At 41.1% G+C, this 17,180-nt stretch overlaps 1 protein-coding gene across 3 annotated transcripts; it reads left to right on the plus strand.

Annotated features, from left to right (window-relative positions):
* The first annotated feature begins 2,980 nt into the window (after positions 1-2,980).
* Positions 2,981-15,609, plus strand: LOC115231428 (serine/threonine-protein kinase 16). 3 transcript variants are annotated; one of them, XR_004997718.1, is made up of 9 exons: positions 2,981-3,293; positions 6,928-7,520; positions 8,655-8,895; positions 9,550-9,689; positions 11,094-11,214; positions 12,095-12,190; positions 13,640-13,764; positions 15,015-15,202; positions 15,255-15,609. XR_004997718.1 is itself a non-coding variant. In XM_036500081.1 (8 exons), the coding sequence occupies exons 2-8, from the start codon at positions 7,405-7,407 to the stop codon at positions 15,142-15,144; spliced, it is 969 nt and encodes a 322-aa protein (XP_036355974.1). In that variant the 5' UTR covers positions 2,981-3,293; positions 7,367-7,404; the 3' UTR covers positions 15,145-15,609. The 3 variants fall into 3 exon arrangements, 2 of the variants coding, with proteins under 2 accessions (XP_036355974.1, XP_036355973.1); XM_036500081.1 differs by having other exon boundaries at positions 7,367-7,520; positions 15,015-15,609; XM_036500080.1 differs by lacking the exon at positions 2,981-3,293 and having other exon boundaries at positions 7,146-7,520; positions 15,015-15,609.
* The last annotated feature ends 1,571 nt before the right edge of the window (positions 15,610-17,180 follow it).

Here is a 17,180-nt window from a genome sequence, read left to right on the forward strand (position 1 = left end):
CACGACGGCTTCTTTCAGTTTCCGTCTACCAAATCCACTCACAAGGCTTTGGTCAGCCCGAGGCTATAGTAGAAGAACACTGGCCCAAGTGCCACACAGTGGGACTGAACCCAGAACCATGCGGTTGGTTAGCAAGCACTTACCACACAGCCACTCCTGCACCTATATATATATATATATATATATATATATGACAGGCTTCTTTCAGTTCCGTCTACCAAATCCACTCACAAGGCTTTGGTCAGCCTGAGGCTATAATAGAACACTGCCCAAGGTGCCCATTATATATATAATATATATATACATATGAACAAGCATGCACACACACACACACATGCACGCATGCACACACATACCCAGTAAGCACATAAAAATGAAACAAGGTGGCAGAAATAGTACTCAAATACCGGTGGTAGAGTAATATGTTTTATCAGTTGATGCTGCAAAGACATCACAAAAATATCACAAAAATCTGGTACTCAGAGTATCACGTTCCCGTTCGTCGGACAGTTTGTGATCAGTCTTGATCACAACTGCCGAACAAATATTATACAACTGAAACTCCGAGTAGCACTCTTTCGTGATACTCTTGCGATGCCTTTGCAGCTTTAATAATAAAATGTATATAAATGAATTCGATAATTTATATTATGATTTTTATAATTTGTATTCTTATCTTGTATGTATTGAATTATAAGATATATATATCTTATGCTATTAAGGTTCTCATTTTTGTTAAATGAATAAATATGTCAACATTCTAATATCAGAAAGTTGATGAACAAACTAAAGTTGTTTCTCCATTTTCTTATTTGTATTATATATATAATATATATATATATATATATGGCGCCACTGCATGGTGCCAAGGATTCCAATATCACCATCAAAATACAGGTCCAGATACTGCAACAGCTTGGGTTTCAGAGGACCACAGCTCTTTAACATCCTCCCTAAATGCCTGAGAGACTTACATGGTGTGGATGTGGGTTTCTTTAAAACTAAACTGGATCTCTTCTTGTCGGGAGTCCCAGATGAACCTACCTCACGACAGGAGACACGGATGCAGGCAGCAGCATCGAACTCCCTTGTTGATCAAGTGCCACATATCAGAGGTGGATTCACATATTAATGTAGCTCATTCAGCGGTGGTGCCCCAGCATGGCCGCGGCCTTCGGGCTAAAACATTTAAAAGGATTTAAGGATATATATATATATATGCATATATACATATATATGTGTGTGTATATATATATCCATTCTTGTTGCTTATTTTTTGGTTATAATCACCCCACATAATTTTATGGGTAATACCATAAAAAAATTCTGGTGCATCTAAGTTAAGTACCATATTCATTTGAATCTAAATTGTTTTGCTGAAATTATATATATATATATTCATATATATATATATGTGTGTGTGTATATATATATGCATATTTACATATATATGTGTGTATATATATTATATATATGCATATTATATGTGTGTATATATATATATATATATATATGCATATATACATATATGTGTGTGTGTATATATATGTGTGTGTGTATATTATATGTATAACATATATATCTATATATATATATATATATATATAATATATATATATATATATATATATATACATCATTATTCTGCATCTTATAGCAGGAACAGTTGTAAGCTAATAAAATTTCTTTTCCTTCATCATTCTAATTTCTTAGTCTTATATTTATGCAAGGTGTGTCCACTGTGACCCGTTGGGTCACGACCACTCCAAACTGAAAATGTCGATGCACAGCGGGGAAAGGAAAAAAATACTATTTCAAACTTGATGCAATAAAATTCTTAAATAAAACCCTTCTTCTGCCTTTAATTTGACAATATAAACACGACCAAGTGTTTCTCCCTTGAAAGGGTTCAAATTGTGTCCAACTTTTTTTTCCTTGCTTTCTTCTTTGCCATTCTTTCTTATTCCAGGGCCAACAAGGTTTTGACTCTAAAGTCCTGCTCCGTGTCCCCTATTGTGGCCCCTGCGTTGACCAAAGTCTTGTTGTCAGAAATTGAAAGAAGCTTGTTGTGTGTGTATATGTGTGGTGTGTGTGTGTGTGTGTGATGTATGTGTGCTGTCTATGAATGTGAGAGTGTGTTTGCTCTCCATTCCCACTTGACAACTGGTGTTGGTTTGTTTCCGTCCTCCCAAAAGTCAGCAGTTCGGCAAAAAGGAAGTTGACATAACAAATACCAAACTTTGCCTTTCATCCTTTTGGGGTCGATAAATTAAGTACCAGTTACGCACTGGGGATCGATATAATCGACTTAATCCGTTTGTCTGTACTTGTTTGTTCCCTCTATGGGCGTAACTTCGGTATAGGTACCAGAAGTAACGGATACATTTCAAGAATGTGGTTTTTTTATATATATATGGGGTGGGGGTTAGGGTTAGGGTTAGGGGTGGGAGAAAAAGGTTTCTGTTATCTTCAGAAATGTAAACAAAGCCACTTACGGTACCTATACCGAAGGATCGTCGGGGGGGTTAGGGTTTGTGTTAGGGTGAGGGGTGGGAGAAAAGGGTTTCTGTTATCTTTAGAAATGTAAACAAAGCCACTTCCGGTACTTAATGTACCTATACCGAAGGATCGCCCCTTTTATGTTTAGCCCCCTCGTGGATAGTAAAGAAATAAATAATAATCGTTACAACAATCAACAAGAACAACAATAATAACAAAAACAACAACAATAACAATGATAGCAAGGTGGAGCAACGGGAAATGAAGTATCTTGCTCAAGGACACAACGCGTCGCCGGGAATCGAACTCACAACCTTACAATCGCGAGCCGAATGCCCCTAACCACTAAGCCACGCGCCTTCACACTCACAATGATAATCGTCACAACAACATCAACAACAACAACAACAATGATAGCGAGGTGGAGCAACGGGAGGTAACTCAGAAGCGGAAGTGTGCCTCAACAAAGAACTCTTGTGTCGTATGAAATCACTAAAGGTCACCCCGTGATGAAATAGACAACAGTTTCCATAAATATTATTTATTTTCTATTTACAAAAGAGAGAAGAAAGAAGCCAAGCTGTCGCCTTTAAGGGTACATCATGCCACCCGGATACCCGGGGCCGCACCCCTGAAGCTACGACCGAAAGCACAACAGCTGTCAACGCTTGGATTGTTGTATAATCATCTTTATTAGTGTTTATTACAGACTGGCTGATTTAAAAGGGAAAAAAAGAAAAGTGGATGAGGGATACGTGGGTTCGATCCTAGGCAAGAGGGGATAACGGTAAAGTGTGAGTTTGAAGCTTTTTTTTAAATATATGTGTTCGTGGTTTCTTGTTCGTTGGAGTCCTGCAGGCAGAAAATTTTAAAATAATTAATATATGTGTCTTAGTTTTACCATTTTTCACTGGTTGTGTCTGTGTCTCTGTGTGTGTGTGTATTCGTTTTGTTATTATTTCTTTATTGCCCACAAGGGGTTGTTAAACATAGAGGGGACAAACAAGGACAGACAAAGGGGTTAAGTCGATTACATCGACCCCGAAAGTATGAAAGGCTACGTCGACCTCAGCGGAATTTGAACTCAGTACGTAGCGATAGACGAAATACCTATTTCTTTACTACCCACAAAGGGCTAAACAAAGAGAGGACAGACAAAGGGATTGAGTTGATTACATCGACCCCCAGTGTGTAACTGGTACCTTTTTAATCGGCCCCGAAAGGATGAAAGGCAAAGTCTACCTGGGCGGAACGTTCGTTTTGTTATTATTTCTTTACTACCCACAAGGGGCTAAACACAGAGGGGACAAACAAGGACAGATGAACGGATTAAATCGATTACATCGACCCCAGTGCGTAACTGGTACTTAATTTATCGACCCCGAAAGGATGAAAGGCAAAGTCGACCTCGGCGGAACATTCGTTTTGTTATGACATTTTGCATAGCGTCGGCTTCGACTTGTCTACTTACAAACGTTTCTAGAAAAACACGTATATATATATATATATATACACACAATTATACACACACACAAGCACACACTCACAATTATATATGCATAAGCACGCGCACCACACACACACACACACAGAGGTGTGTCGGTGTAGGTGGGTGAGCTGTATAATCAGACATGGAAAAAAATACGTAGAGCTGATAACGATGATGTGACGAGAAAACCTTCGACGTGGCCGCTTGTTCGACTTGGAGGTCACGACTGAAACATCTCTGATCGTAGGTCTGCTTTATCAAAGCCGTCTCGAGGGAAGTAAACAACGTCCACCGCCGCCTGAACCACGACCACCACCACCAACAACAACAACAACACCATATAGAACGAGGGAGGTCTACAGTGTTTTCTCTCGACATCGTAGAAATATCAACCGAATCGGTCTCAACTCGAACCTTGCTGCCTTGAAGTCACGTTAGTTAATGTGCTCGTAGATACATTGTTTGAAGAAAACGATGGAATGGTCACGGCTGGAAAGGCTTTTGATCGTAGATCTCTGCTAGATTAGGGCCGATCTGGGACGAAACGGCAACAAAAATACGGCTGGACTAACGGTACTACTTGACAACAGCGGTCCCCGATGCGCGCACTCGTGCACTCGCGCATCCGCGCTAGCTAGTCGTGACTAGTCGATCCTACAACGACCACCCAGCAAAGTAGATAAAACACGAAATACTCGTAGATACGTTGTTTGAATAAAACGATGGAATGGTCACGGCTGGAAAGACTTTTGATCATAGATCTCTGCTAGATTAGGGCCGATCTGGGACGAAACGGCAACAAAAATACGGCTGGACTAATGGTACTACTTGACAACAGCGGTCCCCGGTGCGCGCACTCGTGTACTCGCGCATCCGCCCTAGCTAGTCGTGACTAGTCGATCCTACAACGACCACCCAGCAAAGTAGATAAAATACAAAATAAATAAATTTTTTTACATAGGCGCATGAGTGGCTGTGTGGTAAGTAGCTTGCTAACCAACCACATGGTTCCAGGTTCAGTCCCACTGCGTGGCATCTTCTGCTATAGCCCCGGGTCGACCAATGCCTTGTGAGTGGATTTGGTAGACGGAAACTGAAAGAAGCCTGTCGTGTATATATATGTATGCGTGTGTGTGTTTGTCCTTCTAGCATTGCTTGACAACTGATGCTGGTGTGTTTACGTGCCCGTCAATTAGCGGTTCGGCAAAAGAGACCGATAGAATAAGTCCCGGGGTCGAGTTGTTCGACTAAAGGCGGTGCTCCAGCATGGCCGCAGTCAAATGACTGAAACAAGTAAAAGAGTAAAGTAAATAACACACAAAAACACAAAGTAAAGATCGACTAGTCACGACTAGCTTGCGCGGGTACGTGAGTGCGGGCACCGGGACCGCTGTTCTCAAGTAGAACCGGACTAACGAGATAGGCTCTACGTGGTTACTTGCAGATAAATCTTCTTGAAGTCAGTCTAGAGTGTGTAAGGTGTAACTTCAGTGAATGGCACGTTAGCTGATATATTCCTAGATATGGATGGATAGAAGCACTCCGTCGGTTAAGACGACGAGGGTTCCGGTTGATCCGATCAACGGAACAACCTGCTCGTGAAATTAACGTGTAAGTGGCTGAGCACTCCACAGACACGTGTACCCTTAACGTAGTTCTCGGGGATATTCAGCGTGACACAGAGAGTGACAAGGCCGGCCCTTTAAAATACAGGTACAACAGAAACAGGAAGAAAGAGTGAGAGAAAGTTGTGGTGAAAGAGTACAGCAGGGATCACCACCATCCCTGCCGGAGCCTCGTGGAGCTTTTAGGTGTTTTCGCTCAATAAACACTCACAACGCCCGGTCTGGGAATCAAAACCGCGATCCTACAACCGCGAGTCCGCTGCCCTAACCACTGGGCCATTGCACCTCCATTCGTAGATACACTATGTCAAAGAAGGGAAAGTAAGACGAGACGGCTACCTGTGGAATACCTTGATCCGTTTGATTAGGGGCGTGGTGGGAATAAACAGCACTAAGATACTACTGACACTAAGAAATACCTACAAGGAGTTTGTTTCCTCATAACTTTCAGAAAAATGGTTATTTTTTTTTCTTAATGAAATTTTCCACAAATACCTTTCACGTGATGTAGATTACAACTATAATGGAATTTAACCCTTTCGTTACCGTATTTATTTTGAGATGCTCTGTGTTTCTTTCAATTGCTTTAACTATAACAAAGAATTTAGTAAAATAACTTAGCTACAGGCGCAGGAGTGACTGTGTGGTAAGTAGCTTGCTTACCAACCACATGGTTCCGGGTTCAGTCCCACTTCGTGGCACCTTGGGCAAGTGTCTTCTGCTATAGCCCCGGGCCGACCAATGCCTTGTGAGTGGATTTGGTAGACGGAAACTGAAAGAAGCCTGTCGTATATATGTATATATATATATATATATATAAGTGTGTGTGTATATGTTTGTGTGTCTGTGTTTGTCCCCCTAGCATTACTTGACAACCGATGCTGGTATGTTTATTACGTCCCCATCACTTAGCGGTTCGGCAAAAGAGACCGATAGAATAAGTACTGGGCTTACAAAGAATAAGTCCCGGGGTCGATTTACTCGTCTAAAGGCGGTGCTCCAGCATGGCCGCAGTCAAATGACTGAAACAAGTAAAAGAGAGTATATATATATATATATATATATAATACAAAATGGGACAAGAACGCAAAACATCCGGACAACTAGGTGATACAAAAAGGGACAACAAAACATTGAGTAATCTTTCCTCTAGCATTCAACATAAAATGGATACACGTGTGTGTGTGTGTGTGTGGTTGGGTATAATACAAGTATATTGGCAAAAAGAAATATTGATTGGTATCAATAACATTATTGCCATTGTCGTCATCGTCATCATCATTATTGGTATTATAATTTTTTTTTTTTCACCAGCTGCTACATCGACGCAATTAAGACCACAGTGTGCGACAATTACAGAACATCAACACCAGCAGGAACAATATCGACAACAACAACAACAACAACTGCAGCAGTAGTAGCAGCAGTCAGGAAGAATAATAAAAACCTCTTTCTCTCCCCCCCTCTCTGTGATATATATATATATATATATATATACATACACACACACATACATATGTAGGTAGATATATATACAATCCCAAATATATACAGCTACATATAATCACCTATATATATATACATACATGTACAATCCTACCTTCAACTGAACAGAGATTCTTTTTCTGCTTTTGAGAAATAATTCCAAAAGCTGCCCCCTATTTACCCCTATTCTTTTTACTGCTTACCCTTGTCCGCTGCCGTCATTACACTTCCTTTACCTTACCCCCCATCCCATCCCCCGTTATTTCAGTAATATATCAGAATTCATTTGAGTTGATTAACCAAGGAATGCCTTTGAACTCTTTCGGAATTGACCTCTTACTAAAGATGGGCTGTGTCTGCGGAAAGGAAATGATTTTCATCAACAACCGACGTTTCTATGTTAGATCAAGTCTTGGCGAAGGGTATGTGTTATTATTATTATTATTATTATTATTATTATCATCATTAAATCAAATCAAATCAAAATAGATGAACATCAATGGAATTTGTATCTTGTTGTACCAGTGCCGGTGGCACATAAGACAGCCATCTGAACGTGGCCGTAGCCAATACCGCATCGACTGGCCTCCGTGCTGTGGGCACGTAACAAACACCATCCAATCGTGGCCGTTCGCCAGCCTCGTCTGGCACCTGTGTCGGTGGCACATAAAAAACACCATCCGAGCGTGGCCGTTCGCCAGCCTCGTCTGGTACCTGTGTCGGTGGCACATAAAATCACCCACTACACTCTCGGAGTGGTTGGCGTTAGGAAGGGCATCCAGCTGTAGAAACACTGCCAGATCTGACTGGCCTGGTGCAGCCTTCGGGCTCCCCAGACCCCAGTTGAACCGTCCAACCCATGCTAGCATGGAAAGCGGACATTAAACGATGATGATGATCATCATCATCATCATCTTCATTATCATCATCTGAAAACTCACAGCTTATTTTGCTGGCTATGATGGAAAGTGTCAGCTGTCCCCAGCCAGCAGACTTAGGTGGTACTTGTTTACTTGTCACGCTTCAAGGACCCTGCTTAGAATTCTTGCAGTACCAGGTTGGTAGTTGAGTGCTGATACTTCCAAGTGCACCAATTTCAGTTTCCGTCTACCAAATCCACTCACAAGGCTTTGGTCGGTCCGAGGCTATAGTAGAAGACACTTGCCCAAGGTGCCACGCAGTGGGACTGAACTCGGGACCATGTGGTTGGTAAGCAAGCTACTTACCACACAGCCACTCCTGCACCTATATATATACATATATACGACGGGCTTCTTTCAGTTTCCGTCTACCAAATCCACTCACAAGGCTTTGGTCGGCCCGAGGCTATAGTAGAAGACACTTGCCCAAGGTGCCATGCAGTGGGACTGAACCCGGAACCATGTGGTCGGTAAGCAAGCTACTTACCACACAGCCACTCCTGCGGTCCAAATGTAAATTAAAAGTCATGAAACACTACTTCATCATACTCCTTGTTATTATGTGAGTGTGTGTGTGTGGTGTGTGTATGGTTGTGTCTGCTTTTAATTAAATCTAATTAATTTCTTTCCAATCAGGGGATTTAGTCTGGTTGACTTGATCGAAGATGCGCGAAGCCACAAAAATTTTGCTCTGAAGAGGATCAAGTGCCACTCAAAGGATGACGAAAACATTGCTCTGCACGAGGTGAAGGTGATGAAATTGTTTAAGCATCCACACATAGTCCCCTTAATTGAGTACATGCTCGTGCCGGCCAGCAAGTTCGCCCAAAATACAGACATCTACAGTGAGTTACATATCGTCATGCCATATTATTCAGTGAGTATTAAATACACACCTTTTTTTGATATGTGTGTGGGTGTAAGTGTGTATGTGTTTGTGTGTGTATGTATGTTTGTATGTGTGTGTGAAGGTGTGTATGTATCTGTGTTTGTGTGTTCGAATGTTGGTGTGTATGAGTGTCTATGTGCGTTTGTGCAAGTGTGTGTGTGTAGGTGTGTGTATGTGTGTTTGTGTGTGTGTAGGTATGTCTGTGTAAGTATGTGTCTATATATATGTCTGTGTGTATTTATCTATGTGTGTGTGTAGGTGTGTATGTCTGTGTGCATGTGTGTGCGTGTGAAGGTGTGTATGTATCTATATGTGTGTAGGTGTGTATGTGTGTATGTATGTGTTTGTGTGTGTGTAGATATGTATGTTTGTGTATGTGAAGATGTGTATGTGTCTATATTGTGTTAGTGTGTGTGTAGGTGTGTAAATGTGTATGTGTCTATGTGTATGTATGTGTGTGTCTCTGCGAGTATGTGTCCCTGAGTGTGTGTGTATGCATGTGTCTGTGTGTGTGTATGTGTATGTTGATCTTGATGTTGTTCTTGTTTAGCCCCAGGTCAGCCCTGATCCAGCAGACCTGCATGACTAAAGACATTCCATATATGGCAATCCCATCTCCTCTTTGTGTCTTCTCTATTTCAGCGAGGTTCACTTCAGGACCGAATCGAGATGCTTGCTAGAAAAGGGGACCACATCCACGAGGACCGTTTGTGGGAGATCTTCTTTGGAATTTGTGAAGGTTTAAAGGCCATGCACAGCCACAGTCCACCTTATGCTCACAGGTCAGTTTCACAGTCTCCGTCCTCCATCATCGTCATCATCATCATCATCCACATCATCATCATCCTCATCATTATCATCATCATCATCATCATCCACATCATTATTATCATCATCATCATCACCATCGTCATCCTCCTCCTCCTCATCATCATCATCATCATCCACATCATCATCATCCACATCATTATTATCATCATCCTCATTATCATTATCATCCTCATCATCATTATCATCATCATCATCATTATTATCATTATCATCATCATCATCATCATCCTCATCATTATTATCATCATCATCCTCATCATTATTATCATCATCATCCTCATTATTATCATCGTCATCATCATCACCATCATCACCATCATCATCATCAACAACAACCACATCATCATTGTCATCACCATCGTTGTTTTAATGTCCCCTTTCCCATGCTCACAAGAGTTAGACTGAATTTGTTGAAGTGAGTTTTCTGTGGCTGGATGCCCTTCCTGTCATCAACCCTCACCCGTTTCCAGGTGAGGTGATGTTTTCTCGTAGCCAGTCATGACTTACCCAACTGATAAGGGTGCACCAGGCACATGTGTCACAACCATATGTGCGTGACATGGGTGATCTCACATCAAGATAAACAGTACACAACCTTGCAGGTGGAGCCCAGTTAGAATTTTCTTCAGGTCGAGTAGCCCATCCTGCTCAAAAGGTCCCTGAAAAAGAGTTAAGGATGATGAACAAAACACCCGTGTGTCCAAAGGCGAGTTATCCAAACCCCAAAGAATTCCTCTCGACACATGGCTATGATGCTCCCCCACTACTTCTGCTCGTGATCAGAGATGCACATATCGTCAGCCACTAAGGGACATGCTCAACTGGTTAAGGTCAAACAACTGACAAGCAAATCTGTGGTATTGAGCAGAATATTTGCTGTAGCCCATCTTTTATACCAAGACAAAACAATGTACATGATAACACTTCCAATCAGTTAAGATCAGAAGCCATGAGAGACACTGCCTGGTAAGGCATCAGGGCATTTATTATTATTATTATTATTATTCATCGTTTAGAGTCCGCTTTCCATGCTGGCATGGGTTGGCATTGATTTATATTTTTCTATCTTCGATGACATTGATTACATCATCATCATCATCATTGTTTAACGTCCGTTTTCCATGCTGGCATGAGTTGGACGGTTTGCCTGGGGACTGGCAAGCCAAAAGGCTGCACCTGTTCAACTGGGGTCTGGGAAGACAGAAGGCTGCACCAGGCCCAGTCCGATCTGGCAATGTTTCTACAGCTGGATGCCCTTACTAACACCATTGTTGTTATTATTATTATTATTTTCTTATATCATCGTTTATATATATAGAGAGATTAACTAATATGTAATAATTGTATTTTCCCAGGGACCTGAAGCCTGCTAACATCATGTTCGCTGATAACAACTGCCCCGTCCTCATGGATCTCGGGTCATCAGTAATGGCCAGAACAGAAATAAAGACCATGTCAGAGGCTCGTACCCTGCAGGTAATTAACACCTGTTTTCCTCGTTTATTTCCATTACACCTTCCCACAGGTTGCCACACAGGTTGTTGATGTCGTTTAAGCCCCTGCAAGCTCTTGTCATGCAGACCTTATGACCTGGGTGGTTAAGAAGTTCACTTCGCAGCCACGGGCTTTCAGGTTCAATCCCAAGGAGCAACACTTGGGTAAGTGTCTTCTAGCGGCCTTGTGCCTATAGTAGAAAGGATGATTATTGTTGTTGTTGTTGTTGTTGTTATTATGCTCTGAGTTCTAATCTAGCTGAGGTCATCTTTGCTTTTTATCCTTTTTTGCAGGAGGTGGGGTGATGAAATAAAAGTACCAGTCATGTACAAGGGTCAATGTAACTAAAAATCCCCTTCCTTCTAAAATTGCTGGCCTTGTGCCAAAACTTGAAACCATTATTATTATTATCATTATTATTATTTTTGTACATGGACCTTTTTTCAAACGGACAAAACCCTTTGTAACTTTCGTCCTGTGTTTTGTCCCTTTATGTTTTAATTGATTTTTGTTAGCCCTTGTGGCCAATAAAAGAATTAATTATTATTATTATCATTATTATTATTTTTGTACATGGACCTTTTTTCAAACGGACAAAACCCTTTGTAACTTTCGTCCTGTGTTTTGTCCCTTTATGTTTTAATTGATTTTTGTTAGCCCTTGTGGCCAATAAAAGAATTAATTATTATTATTATCATTATTATTATTTTTGTACATGGACCTTTTTTCAAACGGACAAAACCCTTTGTAACTTTCGTCCTGTGTTTTGTCCCTTTATGTTTTAATTGATTTTTGTTAGCCCTTGTGGCCAATAAAAGAATTAATTATTATTATTATTGTTGTTGTTCTTGTTGTTACCCAGGATGTAGCTGCTGAACGCTGTTCAATGCAATACCGTGCGCCAGAGCTGTTCAACGTGGAAAAAGGATCTTGCATTGACGAGCGCAGTGACATTTGGGTGAGGCCCTAGAAATCCTTCATTTTGTTCACCGTATTACTCTCTTACTTGTTTCAGTCATTTGACTGCGGCCATAGTGGAGCACCGCCTTTAGTCGAACAACTCGACCCCCGAGACTTATTCTTTGGTAAGCCCAGTACTTATTCTATCGGTCTGTGTTGCCGAACTGCTAAGTGACGAGGACATAAACATACCAGCATCGGTTGTCAAGCAATGCTAGGGGGGACAAACACAGATACACAAACACACACGCACATACATATATATATATATATACATATATACGACGGGCTTCTTTCAGTTTCCGTCTACCAAATCCACTCACAAGGCTTTGGTCGGCCCGAGGCTATAGCAGAATACACTTGCCCAAGGTGCCACGCAGTGGGACTGAACCCGGAACCATGAGGTTGGTAAACAAGCTACTTACCACACAGCCACTCCTGCATATTGTTCACTTTAATTGCTGGAGGAGGCGCCATATTTTGGTTATGTATTGATTTTTCTATCTTTGATGACATTGATTACATCATCATCATCGTTTAACGTCCGTTTTCCATGCTGGCATGGGTTGGAAGGTTTGACCGGGGTCTGGCAAGCCAGGAGAGGCTGCACTTGGCTCCAATCTGATCTGGCAAGGTTCCTACACTGTCATACAAGCATACATTTCCTAATCTTCCATGGAAACCTGTCTGGGCCTTGAGGGAAACATTACCTCCCTGCGTGAGGGTTTATGACAGGAAGGGCACCCAGCTGTAGAAAATACGCTGCAGAGAACTCTGTCCAACCCATACCAGCATAGAAAGGATGTGTTAAAACGATGATTACAACTACGGTGATGATGATGATCATGATCATGATCATTTAACGTCCGTTTTCCGTGCTAGCATGGGTTGGACGGTTCGACCGGGGTCTGGTAAGCCTTGGTGGCTGCACCAGGCTCCAGTCTGATCTGGCAGTCTTTCTATGGCTGGATGCCCTTCCTAACGCCAACCACTCTGCGAGTGTAGTGGGTGTTTTTTACGTGACACCAGCACAGGGGCCAGGGGAGGTTGGACGATTTGACTGAGGGCTGGTGAACCAGATGGCTGCACCAGGCTCCAATCTTGATTTGGCAGTGTTTCTATAGCTGGATGCCCTTCCTAACGCCAACCACTCCGTGAGTGTAGTGGGTGTTTTTTACGTGCCACCAGCACAGGGGCCAGAGCAGGCTGGCTAACGGCCACGATCGGTTGGTGCTTTTACGTGTCACCAACACAGACGCCAGTCAGGCGGTGCTAGTAACTGCTACGCTTGAACAGTGCTTTTACGTGTCACCAGCACTGGTGCCTTAACTACAATTACCATTCGAATTTTTGATGTTGACGAACTTGACTGATGATGATATGTTTATTAAAAAAATTAAATATTCCTTCTATCTAAGTTTCCCTTTTTTTTTTTGGTGTCTTCCAGTCCTTAGGTTGTCTGCTGTACGCGTTGGCTTTTCTCGAGTCTCCTTTTGAACAGGATTACCAAAGAGGGAACAGCATAGCTTTGGCAGTGCTTGGTGGAAATATCAAATTCCCAGAAAATTCACAGTAAGTGTTGTTGCCATTTAACCTCCCACCATTCCATCACCAGATCAGATCTATGAAGAGATGTTACAAAGTCTTTTACATTTCGAGCCTGTGCTCTTCAGCAGAAAGGAGCATGAAGAAATAAACAGAGAGAGAATTTAAAAAGCTTTTGGAGCTAGCAGTCAATCATGGCTAATAATAATAATAATAATAATATGATGCAGTACCAGGCAGTGACTCTCATGGCTTCTGATCTTAACTGATTGGAAGTGTTATCATGTATGTTTTATTTAGGTGTGCTCAATACCACGGATATGTTTGTCAGTTGCTTGACCTTAACCAAATGAACATGTCCCTTAGTGGCTGACGAGATGTGCATCTCTAACCATGAGCAAGAATAGTGGGGGAACATCAATGCCCTGATGCAGTACCAGGCAGTGGCTCTCATGACTTTCAAAAATTTCAAAGAGAGAATTCCTTTATAGTCACTCATAACAGTATGAGTGTACATCAACATTTGACAAGGGATGATGGTACAAGGCTAGAAATTTTGTGGAAAGGGGGCTAGTCAATGACATCGACCCCAGTGTTTAACAGGTACTTATTTTATTGACTTTGAGAGGATGAAAAGCAAGTCAACCTTAGTGGAATTTGGAATCAGAATGTAAAATAATAATAATGCAGTACCAGGCAGTGGCTCTCATGGCTTCTGATCTTAACTGATTGGAAGTGTTATCATGTACATTGTTTTGTCTTGGTATAAAAGATGGGCTACAGCAAATATTCTGCTCAATACCATAGATTTGCTTGTCAGTTGTTTGACCTTAACCAGTTGAGCATGTCCCTTAGTGGCTGACGATATGTGCATCTCTGATCACAAGCAGAAATAGTGGGGGAGCATCATAGCCATGTATTGAGAAAGATTATTTGGGGTTTGGATAATTCACCTCTAGAAACATGGGTGGTTTGTTCTACATCCTTAAACAACCCTTATTGAAGGACTTTTTGAGCAGGGTAGGTTACTTGACCAGAAGAAAATTCTAACTGGGCCCCACCTACAATGTCATGCACTGTTTATCTTGATATGAGATCACCATGTCGCGCACATATGGTTGTGATGCATGTGCCTGGTGTACCCTTATCAGACGGGTAGTCATGATGGGTATACTGGGCTTCGTATATTTTACCCCAGTGTCACTTTGATGGCATACACTGCTCTCTCACTCAATAATAATAATAATAATAAGATATCATTGTTTGATTGCTTGCAGTTACTCAAAACATCTGGAGATGACAGTACAGAAATTGATGGCAGTGAATCCGATGGAGCGTCCGTTTATTGAACAAGTGTGCCAAGCGGTGAGCGTAGCCAGGACAGACAATGCAGGACACACAATGTAAAGAAGAAGAAGCAGCAGAAGGGTGTGATGCTGGGTGTGAGTGATGTGACTTGTCTTTACTCACATCACTCACACGTCTACATATGTGAGTGATGTGATGTGTCTCCGTTGCGTACAACATATCTGCCTGTGTGAATGATGTGACTGGTGTGGTTCTACAGCATATACACATGCAGTTGTGTGATTGATATGTCTCTAAAACATACATACACATGTTCACCTGCATGATTGATGTGAATGATGTATCTCTACAGCATACAAACACATGTCTACCTGCACGAGTGGTATGAATGATGTGTCTTTACAGCATATATACACGTGTCTACCTGCATGAGTGATGTGAATAATGTCACTACAGCATACGTATATAACATTCCTACCTGCATGAGTGATGTGATTGATGTGTTACTACAGTATTCATAGCATGTATACTTGCATGAATGATGTGAATGTGCCACTACAGCAACATACACATATCTATTTGTGTGAGTGATGTGACTGATGTCTCTCTACAGCTTGTGAGTAATATTCTGTGTGCGTGTGTGGATGTAAGGTGAAAACGAGAGAAATGAGACTGAAGGTGAACATGTGTGTGTAAGGATGTATCTGTATGTCAGTGACGTGTGTGTGTGTCTGTATGTGAGTACCTGTATGTCAGTGACGTGTGTGTGTTATGTACATTTCAAATGATACAGTTTGCCCCAACGAAAGACAAAATGAGGATTCAATACAGGGTGTAGAATTTTTTTTTTCTTTTCTTCACAATTCCTTTCTTCTGTTCCTGCCTAGAAACCACAGTGCCATAAGAAAAACAAAGCACTAGAAATATGCACATTATATATATATATAATATATACGTGTGTGCGCACACACACCTGTATATATTAATACATATGTGTATGTCTTCATCATCATCATCATCATGACATACATTTATGCATAAAAATGTATATAAATATGCATGTATCAGTTAATATCTACTTCATGCAGACAAGGCTCATGCCTGTGTATAACTATCTCTCTCTCTCTCTATATATATATATATATATACACACACATACATACATACAGTAGCTTTAAAGTTTTGCTCTCCTAGCCTGATCTGTCCAATGAAGGCTAGCAGACCAAGACTTCAAAGTCACTATCCTTCTGTTCTTCCATTTAAAAACCTTTGTGAACGACACCTGCAAATTCACAAGGATTTTCAAAAAAAATATTCAGACTGGCTATTCGAAAGTAACCCAGGCTGAGTTTACCAGCAGGGGATCAGAAATGAGCCACTCTGAGTACTGGAAGTCTGAGTTTTTCAGTTATAATGTACTAGCAGTATCGCCCGGTGTTGCTTGGGTTTGTAAGGGAAATAACTATATAAGCATTTTTAGAGAGTTACTTCCCTTATATAAACCGAGCAAAAAATGCGGAAAAATGATGGTAAATTCTTTTTTAAATCATAGACTCATCGTAGATGCGTGCTAATACCCAGAAGAACTCGATATGAATCACGACTATAAGATACCCGCTTTTGGTTAAACTGCACCGCAAAATGTGGGAGTAGTTAGGAATCTAAATCAGAGTAGACAGACACACACACAACTTCAATTTTATATTATATAAAGATTAAATATTCTACATTCGTATTGAATCCCATAAATTATTGCTTCTGGTGAATCAACAGAGATTTATAAATATACATATATCGCCGTTAAGAAGTTCATTTCTCAACTTTGTGGTTTCGGGTTTGTTCCCCCCACCCCGCTGTATTTATGTACCTAGCTTCCTACCTAAAGTCACAAATTTATGCTGGGTGTTATGGCTTTTTTTGTGGCTATCATGTATGTATTTGGTTTGCAAATTTGGCTTTGCAAGGTTTTTCCACAGAATTACACATTCCAAATCTCTGTTATAGAATTCTTATATAATCTATATTCCTCTCCCCTGTATATATATAGTATATATATATATATATAATATATATATATATATATATATATATATGGCCTGCTCGTTTAGCCAGCGGGGTGGCATCATTTGAAGGCT

This window comes from Octopus sinensis, unplaced genomic scaffold (assembly GCF_006345805.1).
Source record: "Octopus sinensis unplaced genomic scaffold, ASM634580v1 Contig18470, whole genome shotgun sequence".
Lineage (NCBI taxonomy): Eukaryota > Metazoa > Mollusca > Cephalopoda > Octopoda > Octopodidae > Octopus > Octopus sinensis.

Coding starts and splice junctions, on each gene's coding strand:
- LOC115231428 (XM_036500081.1), top strand. CDS start 7,405: ATGCCTTTGAACTCTTTCGGAATTGACCTCTTACTAAAGATGGGCTGT. Junction 11,215..12,094: donor CAGAGGCTCGTACCCTGCAG/GTAATTAACACC, acceptor GTTGTTACCCAG/GATGTAGCTGCTGAACGCTG. Junction 13,765..15,014: donor AAATTCCCAGAAAATTCACA/GTAAGTGTTGTT, acceptor GATTGCTTGCAG/TTACTCAAAACATCTGGAGA.